Source organism: Elephas maximus, chromosome Y, assembly GCF_024166365.1.
Source record: "Elephas maximus indicus isolate mEleMax1 chromosome Y, mEleMax1 primary haplotype, whole genome shotgun sequence".
NCBI classification, from domain to species: Eukaryota; Metazoa; Chordata; class Mammalia; order Proboscidea; family Elephantidae; genus Elephas; species Elephas maximus.
Window position 1 is genome coordinate 6771437 of NC_064847.1, and position 14909 is coordinate 6786345.

General features: G+C 37.2%; 1 protein-coding gene across 1 annotated transcript in view; it reads left to right on the top strand.

Moving 5' to 3' along the window:
• Positions 1 to 426: 426 nt before the first annotated feature.
• The window catches only part of LOC126069867 (cullin-4B-like), a 207916-nt gene continuing 193433 nt past the window's right edge, over positions 427 to 14909 (top strand). The window contains exons 1-2 of the mRNA XM_049873503.1: positions 427 to 631; positions 3846 to 3961. Coding sequence (XP_049729460.1) covers positions 427 to 631; positions 3846 to 3961 — 321 coding nt within the window. The remainder of the gene's footprint in view (positions 632 to 3845; positions 3962 to 14909) is intronic.

The following is a 14909-nucleotide window of genomic DNA, read 5'->3' on the forward strand; positions in this document are numbered from 1 at the left end:
GAAGGTTATAACTCATCAGCCTCATTTTGGCATGTTCTTCTGCGCTGATACTGAAACTCAACTTTTTTTCTCAGCTTTATTTTTCTCCTCCCTTTGCTTTAGGTTATTTTCTTCCTTGTTTTGATGAGTATTCATCTTATTTTTTTCCTTACGTTTCCAAAAGATTTCATCTTCCTCATCTTACTTCCGAAACTGTTGTTTTACTCATTGCTCTAGAGATTAGAGCTGGTGTTGATGGTTCTGTTTCATCAACTTCCACATACTACTAACAGAAGATAAAACTATAGAAACAGGGCTGGGGGAACATTGCATGCTTTTCCTGCTTGTTTCTTAACAGCTCTTTATCTTCCTCCTTTTAGCCAAACTTCTCAATCTTCTATGAATGAGAAACTGCATTTTCTTGAATTTTATAGGATTGAATGGAAAATGGCTGAAGAAGACTCTTCTTCCTCATCTACTGCTGCCTCTCAGGAACAAGAACAATTAAAAAACAGAAACTTGATCATATTCTGTGGGGCAACAGACCACCACCCAGATGACTTAACTAAAGGCCCCACTACTCTATCCAGTTTTGCTGTTACTAAGCCTGGCATTGGCTCAGCTAAGAAGTTGGTGATCAAAAACTTTAAAGGTAATTAAGTATTCATGTTTTAAAGATTTAAGTTTTGGCTCCTCATACCTTATTGTAGCTTTTTAAATATAAAATCCTTAACTTTTAGGAAACTTAGTAACATTGTTGCTTTTGGACTCTGATGATCTGGGGTATAGCCACAACATTACCACAGAATAAGATGTAGCATTTGGAATTTTACTTCAAGCTTCAGATCTTTGTTTCCCTCCAGAAGTAAAGAATGCCTTTAGGTCCAGATTGATACGGCTTTCATGTTAAATTGTCTTATGTCTCCTAATGAATGGTTCTGTAATATTACTGAGGATTGGTTTCCCACTGTCAGGAAACAGGCAACACTTTAAATTTTGTATAACTTTTGGAAAACACAGTACAGAAAACAAAAAAAATCTCAAGGAACACAATGAATTGAGTTAGTCGTTCTTAGAACTGAATGCCTTTCAAAATTTCCCAAGGAAATATTAATATTATTTTAAAAATTAGAAATTTTTCTTATTTAAAAAATAAATGTTCTTCTTAACGTTTTGCTCACCTGTGTGTGTGTTTTCCCTTCTTTCATTTCATATGTTACTCAAAAACTGGTGTATGCTAGAGCCTTTGTGCTGAAGCTTAGTTTTGGCCTTTGTCAATACTTAAAAAGCAGTCTTGTTTAATTTTGGAACCAAATATTCCCTTGGACGTGCTTGAGTTCATATAATTTTGCATGCAGTGAAAGTTTGTGTTTTATGTTTATTTTTGGTGATTATGAGTGTTTTTATAGGATAAGTTTTAGGAAATGGAATGCCCAGGTCCATGCTATTTTAAAATTCTTTGAAAATATTAATAATCCATTTTATCTATCTTTTTGTAGTTTACTTAAGGTCGAGGTATATGATTACATAGCCTTTAGGATTGTGCTAATAATTTTGGTTAATTATTTTGTAGTTCTCCCTGTATGAAAGATAAAAATGAAATTTGCTGTTCTGTTTCAGATTTACAGAGCAGTGTCAAGTCACATTTAGAAAATATTCTAAACATAAAGTGTAAATATAAAAAAGTGGGAATGGAATTTTGAAACAGTTCTCTCCATCATCATCATGACATCTGAGCTTTAGTCTTTATTGCTGACTTATGTATAAGAACTTAGAGATTCTTAAACAACATTAATTTCACATTGCTTACAATGTCTTCTAAGCTTTTAAAATAACTTGGTAAAATTTATATTATTATGTAAGTTCTACATTAAAGGAGGAATGGCTTGTCTCTGGATGATAGCAACTTTCTAGGAAGAGAGAGAGTGAATACAATACAAAGAAACAATGAAACCGGTTTGGAGCTTGTTATCCTTGGCCGAACATATTTATCGAAAAGGAGTTTCAAAATAAAAATGCCAGTTTTCTTTTTTTTCCTTAAACGGAGCATATTTCCGGTTTTGTTAAAAAGGCATATTTCTGTTTTTTGGAGTGGCTGAATTGTATGGGGTTCTCCCCTCTTAAAGGGAGCAAATCTTGGATTTTGGTTTTTTCTTTGTTCTCCAACTCACTGAATTTTCACTTAAATATTACTCATTTTGTCCTTATTTTAGATATTATCCTTTGTCAGCTTTTTTGATTATCTTAACTTTTCGTTTAATTAAAAAGTCATTTTTGTTTAGTAATTTAAATGTGAAAGTGTTCCTCTATTTTTATCAAGAACACTTCTTAGTAATTCTGTGTGTATTTTTTAATTGAGATTAAATTCACATAAAATAAAATTAATGTATTGCAGTACACTTACAGTGTTGTAGAACTGCCACCTCTTCCTCGTTCCAGGACATTTTTACCATCCTAAAATGATACCCCGTACCCATTAAGCAGTCGTTTTTCCATTCCTCCCTATCCCCAGTCCTGGCAACTACTAGTCTGCTTTCTGTCTCTATGGGTTTGCCTATTTTGGGTGTTTCATACAAATCAAGTCACTCAGTATGTCGCCTTTTAGGTCTGGCTTCTTTTGCTTAAAACCAAACCCGTTGCCGTGGAGTTGATTCTGACTCACAGCAACCCTGTAGGACAAACTAGAACTGCCCCATAGGGTTTCTGAGGAAATGGCCCGGTGGACTTGAACTCCAAGGAATGGCCAAGTGGACTTGAACTGCCGAACTTCTGATTAGCAAGTGAATGCTTAACCACTAGGCATTTGTATGCAGTTACTTATAACAGTAGTACTGTTAAAATATTTGCATATAAATACTTGTTTGAATTTCTGGTTTAAGTTTGTGTGGAATAGTTGGGTTATGTGGCAATTCTGTGTTTAACTTCGTGAAAAACTGCAGGACTGTTTTCCACAGTTGTTGTTAAGTGTTGTCGGGTTGATTTTGACTCAGAGAGAGCTCGTGTGACAGAGTGGAACTGTCCTCCAGGATTTTCTAGGCTGTAGTCTTTATGGAAGCAGATTGCCGGGTCTTTCTGCCATTGAGCCACTGGTGGGTTCAAACTGGCAGCCCTTTTTTTAGCAGCCAAGCACTTAACCATTGTGGTACAACCTCCCCAGCAATGTATGAGGGTTCAAACTTTTCCACATTTTAGCCAACACTTGTTATTTCTTTTTTTTTAACTACAGCAATCTTAGTGTGTGTAAAGTGATGTCTTGTTGTGGTTTTGTTTTGCGTTTCCCTGATGGCTAATTATTTGAGCATCTTTTTCATGTGTGTGTCGCGCATTTATGTATCTTCCTTGGTGAAATGTCTGTTCAGGACCTTTGTCCATTTTTTAATTGGATTTTTTAAACCTTTTTGTCATTGAATTAGTTCTTTACGTATTCTGGATACTAGACCCTTATCACATGTGAGATTTGCAAATACTTCCTCCCATTCTTTAGACTGCCTTTACTTTCTTCAGAGTGGCCTTTGATGCACAAAAATTTTTAATTGTCATGAAGTATAATTTATCTTTTTTTGTTGTTACTGCTCTTGCTTTAGTGTCATATCTGAGAATCCTTTGTCAAATCCAAGGTCCTAAGAATTTAGGCCCAAGTTTTCTTCTAAGAGTTTTATGGTTTTTAAGTTACAGGTTTAGGTCTTTGAATTATTTTTTAGTGACTTTTTTTTGTCCATGATGTGAGGTGGCCATCCAACTTCATTCTTCTGTTGTCTCAGCCCTATTTGTTCAACACCGTAGAGGTCTGATGAGGTTTTGTCTTCCAGTTTTTTGACATCATCTCCCAGAATACGTCCTGGCATAATCTTCTGTTTATTTGTTAGATAAACCCCTACTGTTGAAAAATTACAGTGAAGAAACATGGCAAAAATTAAAAGAAGCTATACGAGCTATCCAGAATAATACTTCTATTAAATACAGCTTAGAAGAACTCTATCAGGTACGTGTCATTTTAGATATAGATATTTCTTAATCACAAATGGAGTCAGGATTTATATAATGTATTTGTTTTGGATCTCTTGGATCTATTTTATGCGTTATAATTACAGAATCCACCATGTATTATAATTATTCAGTTAATTCGTAAACTTTTCTGTGTGTTTATAATGACTTATGCAGCTACCATTAATTTTGTGCACGTATACACGTGTGTGTGTGTATATATATGGATATGTGTATAAATATACGTATATGTATGTATGCTCATCATCCAAGTTACTCTGATATAGCAGGTGTTCTGTAAATTTTTGTTATTCTAAATACAGTCTATTTAGAGTGACTGTTAAAACTGAAGGAATTATATGGAATCACAAATGGATTTCAAAGCTAATGAGGACCTTGTCAGTAATTTTGCAAGTAGATTTTTTAGAAGTTAATTAAATCATTGAATATTCTGATACACCTGTTGTACCTAACTCCTCACACATCACCTCTCTTGTTATCTGACATTTTGTATTCACTTTATGACAGTAGTAAAAAGTCTACTACCTGACTATTTTATGCATTAACCGGGAAGTGGGCACGGTGGCAGTGGCTGCGGAGCATCCCATCCCTTGACGAATGTCTCTGGACAGCCTCTGGGAAGCTGGGCCATGCTGTCCTGCACTCTCCACACCCTCCTGCCAGCCAGGGTGCTATGTCCAGCTGCCTCGTTGGGCTGGCCTTGTCCCTGGCTGTGGCCTGTGTGTGGATACCCAGCCAACAGGCGCCTGTCCTGGATTCCCAGCTCCTATGCACCCTGAGGTCCTGCAGTTCAAGATTGCTGAGGGGTGGGAAGGGAAGAAAGAAACAGGCTTCAGAGAGGGTGTTTGGAAGAAATGTGCAAGTTTAGTAACATCCCAAGTGAGCCAGGTGGGGCCTGAAGCCTCTGCCTTGGTGGGGCAGGGTGTATGACCCGCCTCCCAGTGCCCTTGCAGGAAGCCCCAAGCTTTGGTAACTCACCAGGCCCAGAAGGCAGAGCAGGCACCAGGATTGGGGGATGCGGGCTTTCAGGGGTGGGAGCGGAGCCTTGGAGGTGGCTCTGTGAGGGAAGCTCCCACTCGGCATAGGAAGAGTATGAGCACAGCCAAGTTCTACCCAGCTTTCATCTACTCCAAGTTTCCTTTTCCACAGAGGAATAATCCATAACTGGACTTGTCACAGCGAAGAGCAAATCAGTAGGTTTGAGCTGTTATTACTTCTGTGATCATAATTTTGAAATAAAAATAATGGGACAAATGGACAGCTTGAAAATGGAAAAAAAAAAATCCTCCATTTCACGTAATGTTCAATTTTGCATCTGGTCTTTGGAACCCAACTATGTCAATAAGTGAGGAATGGGTGTATTTGTGGCAATAATTTATGCAGCTACAGTTTCTTTTGCACGTGTGTGTATGTGTGTACACACGCATGTGTGAGAGTATATATCATCGTTCAAGTTATTCTAGTTTAGCAGTCTTGTGTAAATTTTTGTTATTCTAAATAGAGTCTAGAGTGTTAAAACTGAAGAAATTATATGAAATCACAAATGGATTCCAGGGCTGTGTTAGGACTTCGTTACTTATTTTGCAAAGTGTTTTAGAAGTTAATTAAATCATTGAATAGTCCGATAGCTCTTTAATTTTTTGTTTAAATGGTTTTATGACGTGTTTATCTTTGGCTTCCATCAAACTGTGTTGTGATATCAAGAAAATGTTTTCCAAGTTTAATGAAGTAAAATCTGGGAGATATTATTCAGGGGTAATATTTTTAATTTGGTCTGTTTTAGAATCAATCACGTATTGAATACACGGAAGTAATTCTTTGTTATTTTCTGTTCATTCTTTATAGTATATGAGCTTTATGAATCAAACCATTAACCTGGTTTTTTGACTATTTCTGCCCTCTTTCTCTTCTTCCATTTCTTTTTTCAATTGAAATGCGCCCCTCCCCACACTTGCTCTCCTTCTAGTTTTTTTCCTTTGTTATTGCTGATGTACTGTCTGAAGTGCTGACTGTTGTTTTGGATGAGTATTTTCATTTCAATTCACATTTCTTGAGGTTACTGCAGATACATTGTTTAATAGTACATGCTTTTGGACTGTAACTACCATGAGTTGGAATCAACTCGATGGCACTGGGTCTGGTGTTTTTGCATAAGGGAATCACTTGACAGACCTGGTGAAAGCACTTGGCAAGTGATTTCACCTTTCCGAGCATCAGTTTTCTCATCTGTAAAGAAGAGGCTAATAATAAAAGTATAGCATCCCTGGTGGTACAGTGGTTAAGACCTCAGGTGCTAACCAAAAGGTCAGCAGTTTGAATCCACCAGTTTTTCCTCAGAAACCCTGTGGGGAAGTTGTACTCTGTCCTTCTAGGGTTGCTCTGAGTCGGAATTGACTTGACAGTAATGAGTTTTTTTTTTTTTGCGGGGGGGGGGGTGTTTATTAACCCTAAAAACCAAATTCGTTGCTGACGAGTCAGTTCCAACTCACAGCAAGCCCATAGAACAGAGTAAAACTGCCCCATAGGGTTTCCAAGGCTGTAACCTATTCTGGAAGCAAATCACCAGGTCTTAACCACAGTTCCACCAGAGCTCCATTACAGTGTTACAGTATGATATAATTTTGTGAGGAATATATGAGGCATGTTTTCTATAAATCATTTGGAACAGTCTTTGGTTGGTAGTAAATGAGTACTTTGTATTTGATAGCAGTCATTCTTCCTCTTTATCCTGCTCTTCCAGTTTTTTTCCTCCTTATAAGTGGCATCGTTTTCACAGTCATATCCCTCATCTTGGATAGATACGCTCAGAAATTTTTTGTCTTGGGAGTATATGTGTACATTCCACTCCAGTAGGAAGTTCAATTTTTATCTTGTGTATATTTAAACATTTTATTGTGCAACCCTTTGTGTGCTAGGTCCTTGAGAGCACAGCTCTTCCCTGAATTGTAAAACGTGCATAAAATTTACCATTTTAACCATTTTTAAAGTTCACAATTTAGTGGCATTAAGTATAATGACAAAATTCTGCAACCGTCAGCCCTGTCTAGATCAAGAGCTATTTTTTTTTTTTTTAAATCATCTCAAAGGAAAGCCTATACCCACTTAGAAGCCACTCCCCATTTCTCGTTGCTTCTAGATGCAGGCTAGTACTGCTGTCTTTTCTGTCTCTTATTTTCTTTCTGATATACTTATTCTGGATGTTTCATATAAATTAAGTCACACAATATGTCTGTCTCCTTTCAGTTGATGTAATATTTTCATTTTTATGGATGAATGATATTTCATTGCGTGGATATTACGTTTTGTTTATTCATTTATCAGTTCAGGGACCTTTGGGTTGTTTCCGTCTTTCGGCTGCTTTAAACATTAAGGGACATGTTTTTGTTTGAACACTTATTTTCAGTTCTTTGGATATAAACCCAGGAGTGGAATTGCTGAGTCATATGGTAATTCTATTTTTCACTTACCTGAGTAACTGCAAAATTGTTTTCCTCAGTGAGTACAGTTTTGTACAATCCCGACAGCATGGTCCATATCCAAATTCTCACCAACAGCTATATTTTCTATTTATTTTATTATAGCCATTCTACTGAGTGTGAAATAGCCTTTCATTGTGGATATTGTTTCATTTCCCAAATGATTGATGACATCAAGCATTGTTTCATCTGCTTGTTAGCCATTTTTATATCTTCTTTGGAAAAAACGTGTGTTCAAATCATTTGCATATTTTTTTCTTTCTTGTTGTTGAATTCTGAATGTTAGGAATTATTACATATTCTGAACACTAGACACTTAGGAGATTTGCAAATAATTTTCTTCCATTATTTAGATTGCCTTTTTTCTGATAGTGCTTTTTGATGTGCAAGAATTTTAAAGATGAACTTCTCATGTTGTCTACGCTGTTTTTAATTTTTTTTTCTTGCAGTGGGGCATGTATAAGAAAAATTTCATAATCATTTTTGAATTTACAATTCAGTTATATTAATTATATTCACTACATTGGGTACCATTACCACTATTTCCAATTTTTTTCATCACCTGTAGCAGAAACTGGGCACGTCTTAAGCAATAACTTCCCATCCCCTCACCCTCCCAGCCCCTGTTAACTACTGTAAACTTTGTCTCTATACATTTGCCTATTTTAGATATTTCACATAGTGGGATCGTAGAATATTTCTTCTTTTGCATCTGACGTATTTCACTTAGCACGATGTCTTCCAGGTTCATCCATGCCATAGCAGATATCAGTGCTTTCGGTCTTTTCCCATTGAGAATGATGTTAGCTGTGGCCTTTCAATAATACTTTTTAACATACTGTGAAATTTCTCCTCTAGTTTGTTGCATGTTTTTATCATGAAAGGGGTTGAATTTTGTGAAATGCCTTTTCTGCATTTGAGATGACCTTCTGCTGCTTTTTATTCGTTGTATTACTGGGGTGTATCGTGTCAATCCTGTAACATGAAACACCTTTGCATTATACCTCATAAAAAGGTATATAATCCCTTTTTAAAAATTGTAAGTGTATATGTAAAAAAAATTTTTTTTTAAACAAATCTAACTTTTTTTTGCATGTACAATTTGCTATTGTTGTTAATTGCCGTTGAGTCAGTTCTCACTCATGGAGACCCCACCTGTGCGTACAGGTACTCCTCCATAGGGTTTTCAAGGCTGTGTCCTTCTGAAAGCAGATCACCAGGCTGTCTTCCAAGGTGCCTCTGGGTGGGCTTGAACCTCCAATCTTTCAGCTAGTAGTCTTAACCATTTGTGCCACCCGGGGACTCCACATGTCCAGCTTAGTGACATTAATTATGTTCATTGTGTTGTTCAACCATCACCACTACCAGTTTCCAGATTTTTCCATCACCCTGTGAGAAGCTCACTGTCGGCCAAGCAGTGAGTCTGACTTTTACCCTTCCTCCATCCCACACACCCCTGAAACCACCGATAAACTTTGTTCTGTGTGCACTTGCCTGTTCTATGAAATATAAATGTGTCATGTAAGTGTGGTCATAAATATTGTCCTTTGTGACAGGCTTATATCGCCCAACATCACATTTCAAGGTTCATCAGTGCTTTAGGACTTTGGTTCTTTGTGTTGCAGAGTAATATTTTCGTTATATGTGTGTATCACATATTGTTTATCTGTTGATGAACATTTAGGCTGTTTTCATCTCTTAGGTATTAGGAATAATGCTCCAATGAACATGTGTGTACAGGTACCTATTTGTGTTCTTGGTTTCAGTGCTTGTGGGTATATAAGTAAGAGTGGAATTGCCAGATCTTATGATAATGCAGCATTTAGTTTTTGAGAAATCACTAACCTGGTTTCCACAGTGGCTATACTATCCTACCAGCAGTGAATGAGGGCTCCAGTTTATCCACATCCTCGCCAACACCTGTTGTTTTCTGCTTTTGGAATCATAGTCTTTTTACTGGGTGTGAAGCGATACCTCATTGTGGTTTTGATTTGCATTTCCCTGATGATTAATGGGAAACCCTGGTGGCGTAGCGGTTAAGTGCTACGGCTGCTAACCAAAAGGCCGGCAGTTCGAATCCACCAGGTGCTCCTGGGAAACTCTGTGGGGCAGTTCTCCTCTGTCCTATAGGGTTGCTATGTGTCGGAATCGACAGCAGTGGGTTTGGATTTGGTTTTTTGTTTTGCTGTGATGATTAATGGTATTCAGCATCTTTTCATGTGCTTCTTGGCCATTTGTATTACTCCGTTACTGAAATGTCCATTGAAGCCCTTTGCCTATTTTTGATTGCATTGTCATTTTGTTGTTAAGTTGTAGGGGTTGTTTGTATATTTTGGATTTAAAACCAAAATTCCCCCCCTCCCCCCTGATGTGTAGGCTGTTTCTTTACTTGGTTGGTGAAATTCTTTGATGCACAGTTCTTGATTTTAATGAAGTCCAGTTAATCTGATCTAATCTTTCTTTTGTTCATCATGCTTTTGATGTCATATCTAATGATCCATTGTCAAAAATTAGGTTCCAAAGTGTTACTCTTACATTTTATGAGCATTTCATGGGTTTTGTTCTTTACTTCTTATATTAGGTCCTTGATCCATTTTGAGTTAGATTTCACATATGGTATGGGTCCAGATTTACTCTTTTGCTTGTGGAAATCCAGTTGTCCCAGCATCATTTATCAAAGAGACTGTTCTTTCCCCACAAGATGGACTCCACACCCTTTTTGACAATTATTTGACTCTAATTTCTATTCTTCTTGGTCTGTATTATCATTAGGTACTTTCAGCAAGGAAGGCATAGATCAAAAAAAAAGAAAACCTTTGTTTCTCTTTCTTTCACTGTTTTTGCTTCTCTTGCGTATCACTCATTCATCTTCATTATGTCCACCTCATTCAGGCTCTGATTACTGTGTTTTCCTTTCTTAGCTTGGTTAACCCCTTACCTTTGCTTGTGTGGTGTTTTCTGCTTTCGGCCAAGATCCATGTGACATCAGTGATGACAATCCCTCATTGTCTGCATCCTCTTCTGAATCCGGATTGACTTTCTGGCAGTTTCCTGTCGCTGTACTCCTGCAACTGTTTTTGACTTACCTTCAGCAAAATTTTAACTGCATATGATGTTGTCCGATAGTTGCCATGTTCTGTTGGATTACTTTTCTTTGGAACGGGCACATGCGTGGATCTATTCCAGTCAGTTGGTCAGGTAGCTGTCTCCCAAATTTCTTGGCAAAGATGAGTGAATGCTTCCAACATTGCATCCGTTTGTTGAAACATCTAATTTGGTATTCCGTCAATTCCTGGAACCTTGTTTTTCAACAGTGCCTTCAGTACAGCCTGGACTTCTTCCTTTGGTGCCATCGGTTCTTGATCATATGCTACCTCTTGAAATGGTCGCATGATGACCAGTTCTTTTTAGTACAGCGACATTGTATTTCTTCCATGCTCCATCATTTCTTCTGCTCGCTTAGCTACCCTGTGTTCTAGAGCGAGTTTCAGAGTCTCTTCTGGCATCCATTTTGGTCTTTTCTCTCATTTAAATGACCTTTTGCATTCTTCACATATGACGCCCTTGTTGTCATCCCACAGCACCTCTGGTTTGCGGTCATTAATGTTCAGTATGTCAGACGTATTCTTGAGATGGCCTCTCTCTTCAGTTGGGAAGTATGGAAGGTTGTACTTTGGCTCTCAGGGACTTGTTTTAATTTTCTTTCATTTTAAGTTGAACTTGGATATGAGCAATAGCTGGTCTGTTCCATAGTCGACCCCTGGTGTTGTGCTGACTGATGATATCGAGCTTCTCCATCGCCTCTTTTCCACAGATGTAATCGATTTGATTCCTGTGTATTCCACCTGGCGATGACTGCATGTACAGTTGTCATTTATGTTGTTGAAAAAGGTATTTCTGATGAATAATAATATTAAGTCACTGGTCTTGCAAAATTGTATCATATGATCTCTGTCATCATTTCTTTTGCCATGGACATGTTTTCCAAGTGCTCTTCCTACTTCGTTGCTTCTACCTTTCTCGTTCCAATCACCAGTAATTATCATTGCACCTTGATGGCGTGTTTGATCTATTTCAGACTGCAGGAGTTGGTAAAAATCTTCAATTTCTTCATCTTTGGCATTAGTGGTTGGTGTGTAAATTTGAATTATAGTCATATTAACTGGTCTTCCTTGCAGGTTTATGGGTAGTAGCCTATCACTGACAGCATTGTTCTTAAGGATGGATCTTGGAATATTCTTTTGGGTGAGGAATGTGCACCTCTTTACTTTGTCATTTCCAGCATACTAGACCATACGATTGCTCATGTATTCAGAATGGCCAATGCTAGTCCATTTTAGCTCACTGATGCCTAGGATATTGATCTTTAATCTTTCTCTTTCATTTTTGGCAACTTCCAATTTCCCTTGATTCCTACTTCGTACGTTATTCCACGTTCAGTTAGTAGTGCATGTTTGTAGCTGTTTTTTTTTTTTTTCCTCATTTTAAACCATGCCACGTTAGCAAAAGAAGGTCCTGAAAGCTTGACTCCATCCATGTCATTAAGGTCAACTTGACCCCAGTTGTATTTTGAGTGCCTTCCAACTTAAAGGGCTCATCTTCCAGCACTGTATCAGACAGTGTTCTGCTTTTATCTGCAATATTTGCACTGACCGGTTTTTTTTTTTTTTTTAAAGTAAGTTGTCAGGTTGTTCTTCCTAGTCTGCCTTAGCAGATGTCTGCTTACATCTGTTCCCACCGGTGACCCTGCTGATAATTGAAATCTTCCAGCATCACAACAGCAAAGGCACCACAATATTACAAACTGTCAGACAAGTGGTGGTACTGCTCTGTATGTCTTATCAGTAGCAAGCTGTTTTGAAAACTAGCTTCATGGTATGTTTTAAGATAGAGAAGTGTGACCCTGTCTAGTTTGTTCTCACTTTTCAGGATTGCTTTGCTATTTGGGCTTTCCGTATCAATTTAAGGATTGTTTTTTTCACTTCTGCAAAAAAAGACTTGAAATTTTGATGGTGATTGTGTCGAATCTGTAGATTGCTTTAGAGATATTGACATCTTAACGATACTGTCTTCTGACCCATCAGCACAGAAAGTCCTTCTGTTTATTTTAGGGCTTCTTTAATTTCTTTCAGCAATGTGTTACCATTTTCAGTGTACAAATCTTTGACCTCCCTGTTTAAGTGTATTCCTAAGTATCTTATTCATTTTGGTGCCATTCTAAATGGAATTGATTCCTTAGTTTCTTTTTCACTTTTCTAATGCCAGTGTACAAAAACCTGACTGATTTTATGTGTTGACCTTGTGTCCTGCTACTTTACTGTGTCATTGTCTTAGCTCTAGTAGGGCTCTTGTAGAATCTGTGGTGTTTTTTCTGTAAAGGATCATTCTGTTTGCAGAAAGTGATAGTTTTACTTTTTTCCCTCCAATTTGGTTACCATTAAATGCCTTTTTCTTACCTAATTGCTCTGGCTAGAACTTCCGGTACAGTATTGGAATGGCGTGGTGAGAGTAATCATCATTATCTTCTTTCTGATCTTAATGAGAAAGCTCTTGAGTGTTTATCTGTTGAGGATGATCTTAGCTGTGGATTTTCAAAACTAAATTATTTTTATCACATTGAGAATTTCTAGCTTGAATGTTTTTCTTTTTCTCTTATGAAGTGTGTTAGGTTTTGTCAGATGCCTTTTTTTATATTGATTGAACTCCTCATGAGTTCTTTTACTCTGTTCTATGAATGTGGTATATTGCATTGATTAAGGAGCCCTGGTGGTGCAGTGCTTAAGTGCTCGGCCACCGACTGAAAGGTCTGCAGTTTGAACCCACCAGCTGCCTGCAGGAGAAAAGACCTGACTCTCTGCTCTGGTGAAGATTACAGCCCAGGAAACCCAATGGGACGGTTCCACTCTGTCTTATACGATTGGTGTGAGTTGGAATTGACTCGACAGCACCCACCAGCAACATAACATTGTTTGCTATCCTAAATTTAAAGCACCCTTGCATTCCTGTGATAAATCTGTCTTGATCATGGTGCGTAACTTTATTGATATGCTGTAGCATTCTGTTTTCTGAAAGTTTGTTGAGGATTTTTGCATCTGCATATTTAATGGACATTAGTCTGTGTTGTATTTCATGGTGGTCCTTATTTCCCTTTGGTATCAGGATAATGCTGCCCTTCCAGAATGACATAGGAGGTGTTCCTTCCTTTTCTGCTTTTTGGAAGAGTTTGAGTAGAATTGGCATAAATCAAGTTTTAAATGTTCAGTTGAAATTCACAGTGGAACTATCTTGTCCTGACTTTTCTTTTTTGGAAGGCTTTTGATTACCAGCTCAGCCTCTTCACTTGTTATAACTTTGTTGAGATTTAAAATTTTTTCTTTTGAAATTTTAGGAATTTGTCCAGTGAATCTAATTTGTATTGTGTGTGTGTGTGCACATACCTACCCTCAGACACACATATACCTACATACATATAAATACATATGTACACACACACATATATATATGTATGTATATAGTATTCTGTGAGTCGGAATCGACTCAACACCAGTTGGTATTTTCATATGATCCTTTATTTCTGTATGGTTGGTAGCAATGACTTCACTTTCACTTTTGATTTTAGGTATTTATGTCTCCTTTCCCTTGTCTGTCTACCTAAAGCTTTGTTGATTTTACTGATCATTTTAATGGTTTCCTTGAGTCTTTATTTTTTATGCTTTATTTATCTCTCCGCTAATCTTTGTTACTGTTCTTCTTGTAGTTTGAACTGAATTCTTTGTCTGCTTCCTCAAGGTCTAAACTTATGTTAATGATTTGAGATCTTTACCCTTTTTTTGACATAGGCATGTACATCTAAAAATTTCTCTCAGACCACTACCTTTGCGTCATCCAGTAAGTTACGGTATGTTGTCCTTTTATTTATGTTCTTCTGTAAAATTTTTTGATTTCCCTTATGTTTTCTACTCTGAGTCTCTTGATTTTGTAATAGTGTGCTGTTAATTTCCACATTTTTTGAAACTTTTATTTTTCCCTCTTCTGTTGATTTCTAGTTTGTTTTTTTTTTTCATTTTGTTTAAAGAAGATACTTTGATTTCAGTCTGTTAAATATCTATTAAAGCTCACATTGTGGCCAAACGTAAGGCCTGTCTATACTAGAGAATGATTCGTGTGCACGGGAAAAGAAAGTATATTTTGTTATTGTGTGGAGTGTTTTATAAATGTCTCTTAAGTCTAGGTTTATAGTATTATATTCCAATTATCTACTTCTTTTATTATAGCGCCATCTGTTTCTTCTTCTAATTCTGTCAGCGTTTTCTTCATACATTTTGGGGCCCTTTTTGTAGGTGCATATATAATTGTTACATCTCTGTGATGAATTAATACTTTCATCGTCTTATAATGTCCTCCCTTGCTTCTAGTAACAGATTTTGACTTACAGTCTGTATAATTGGA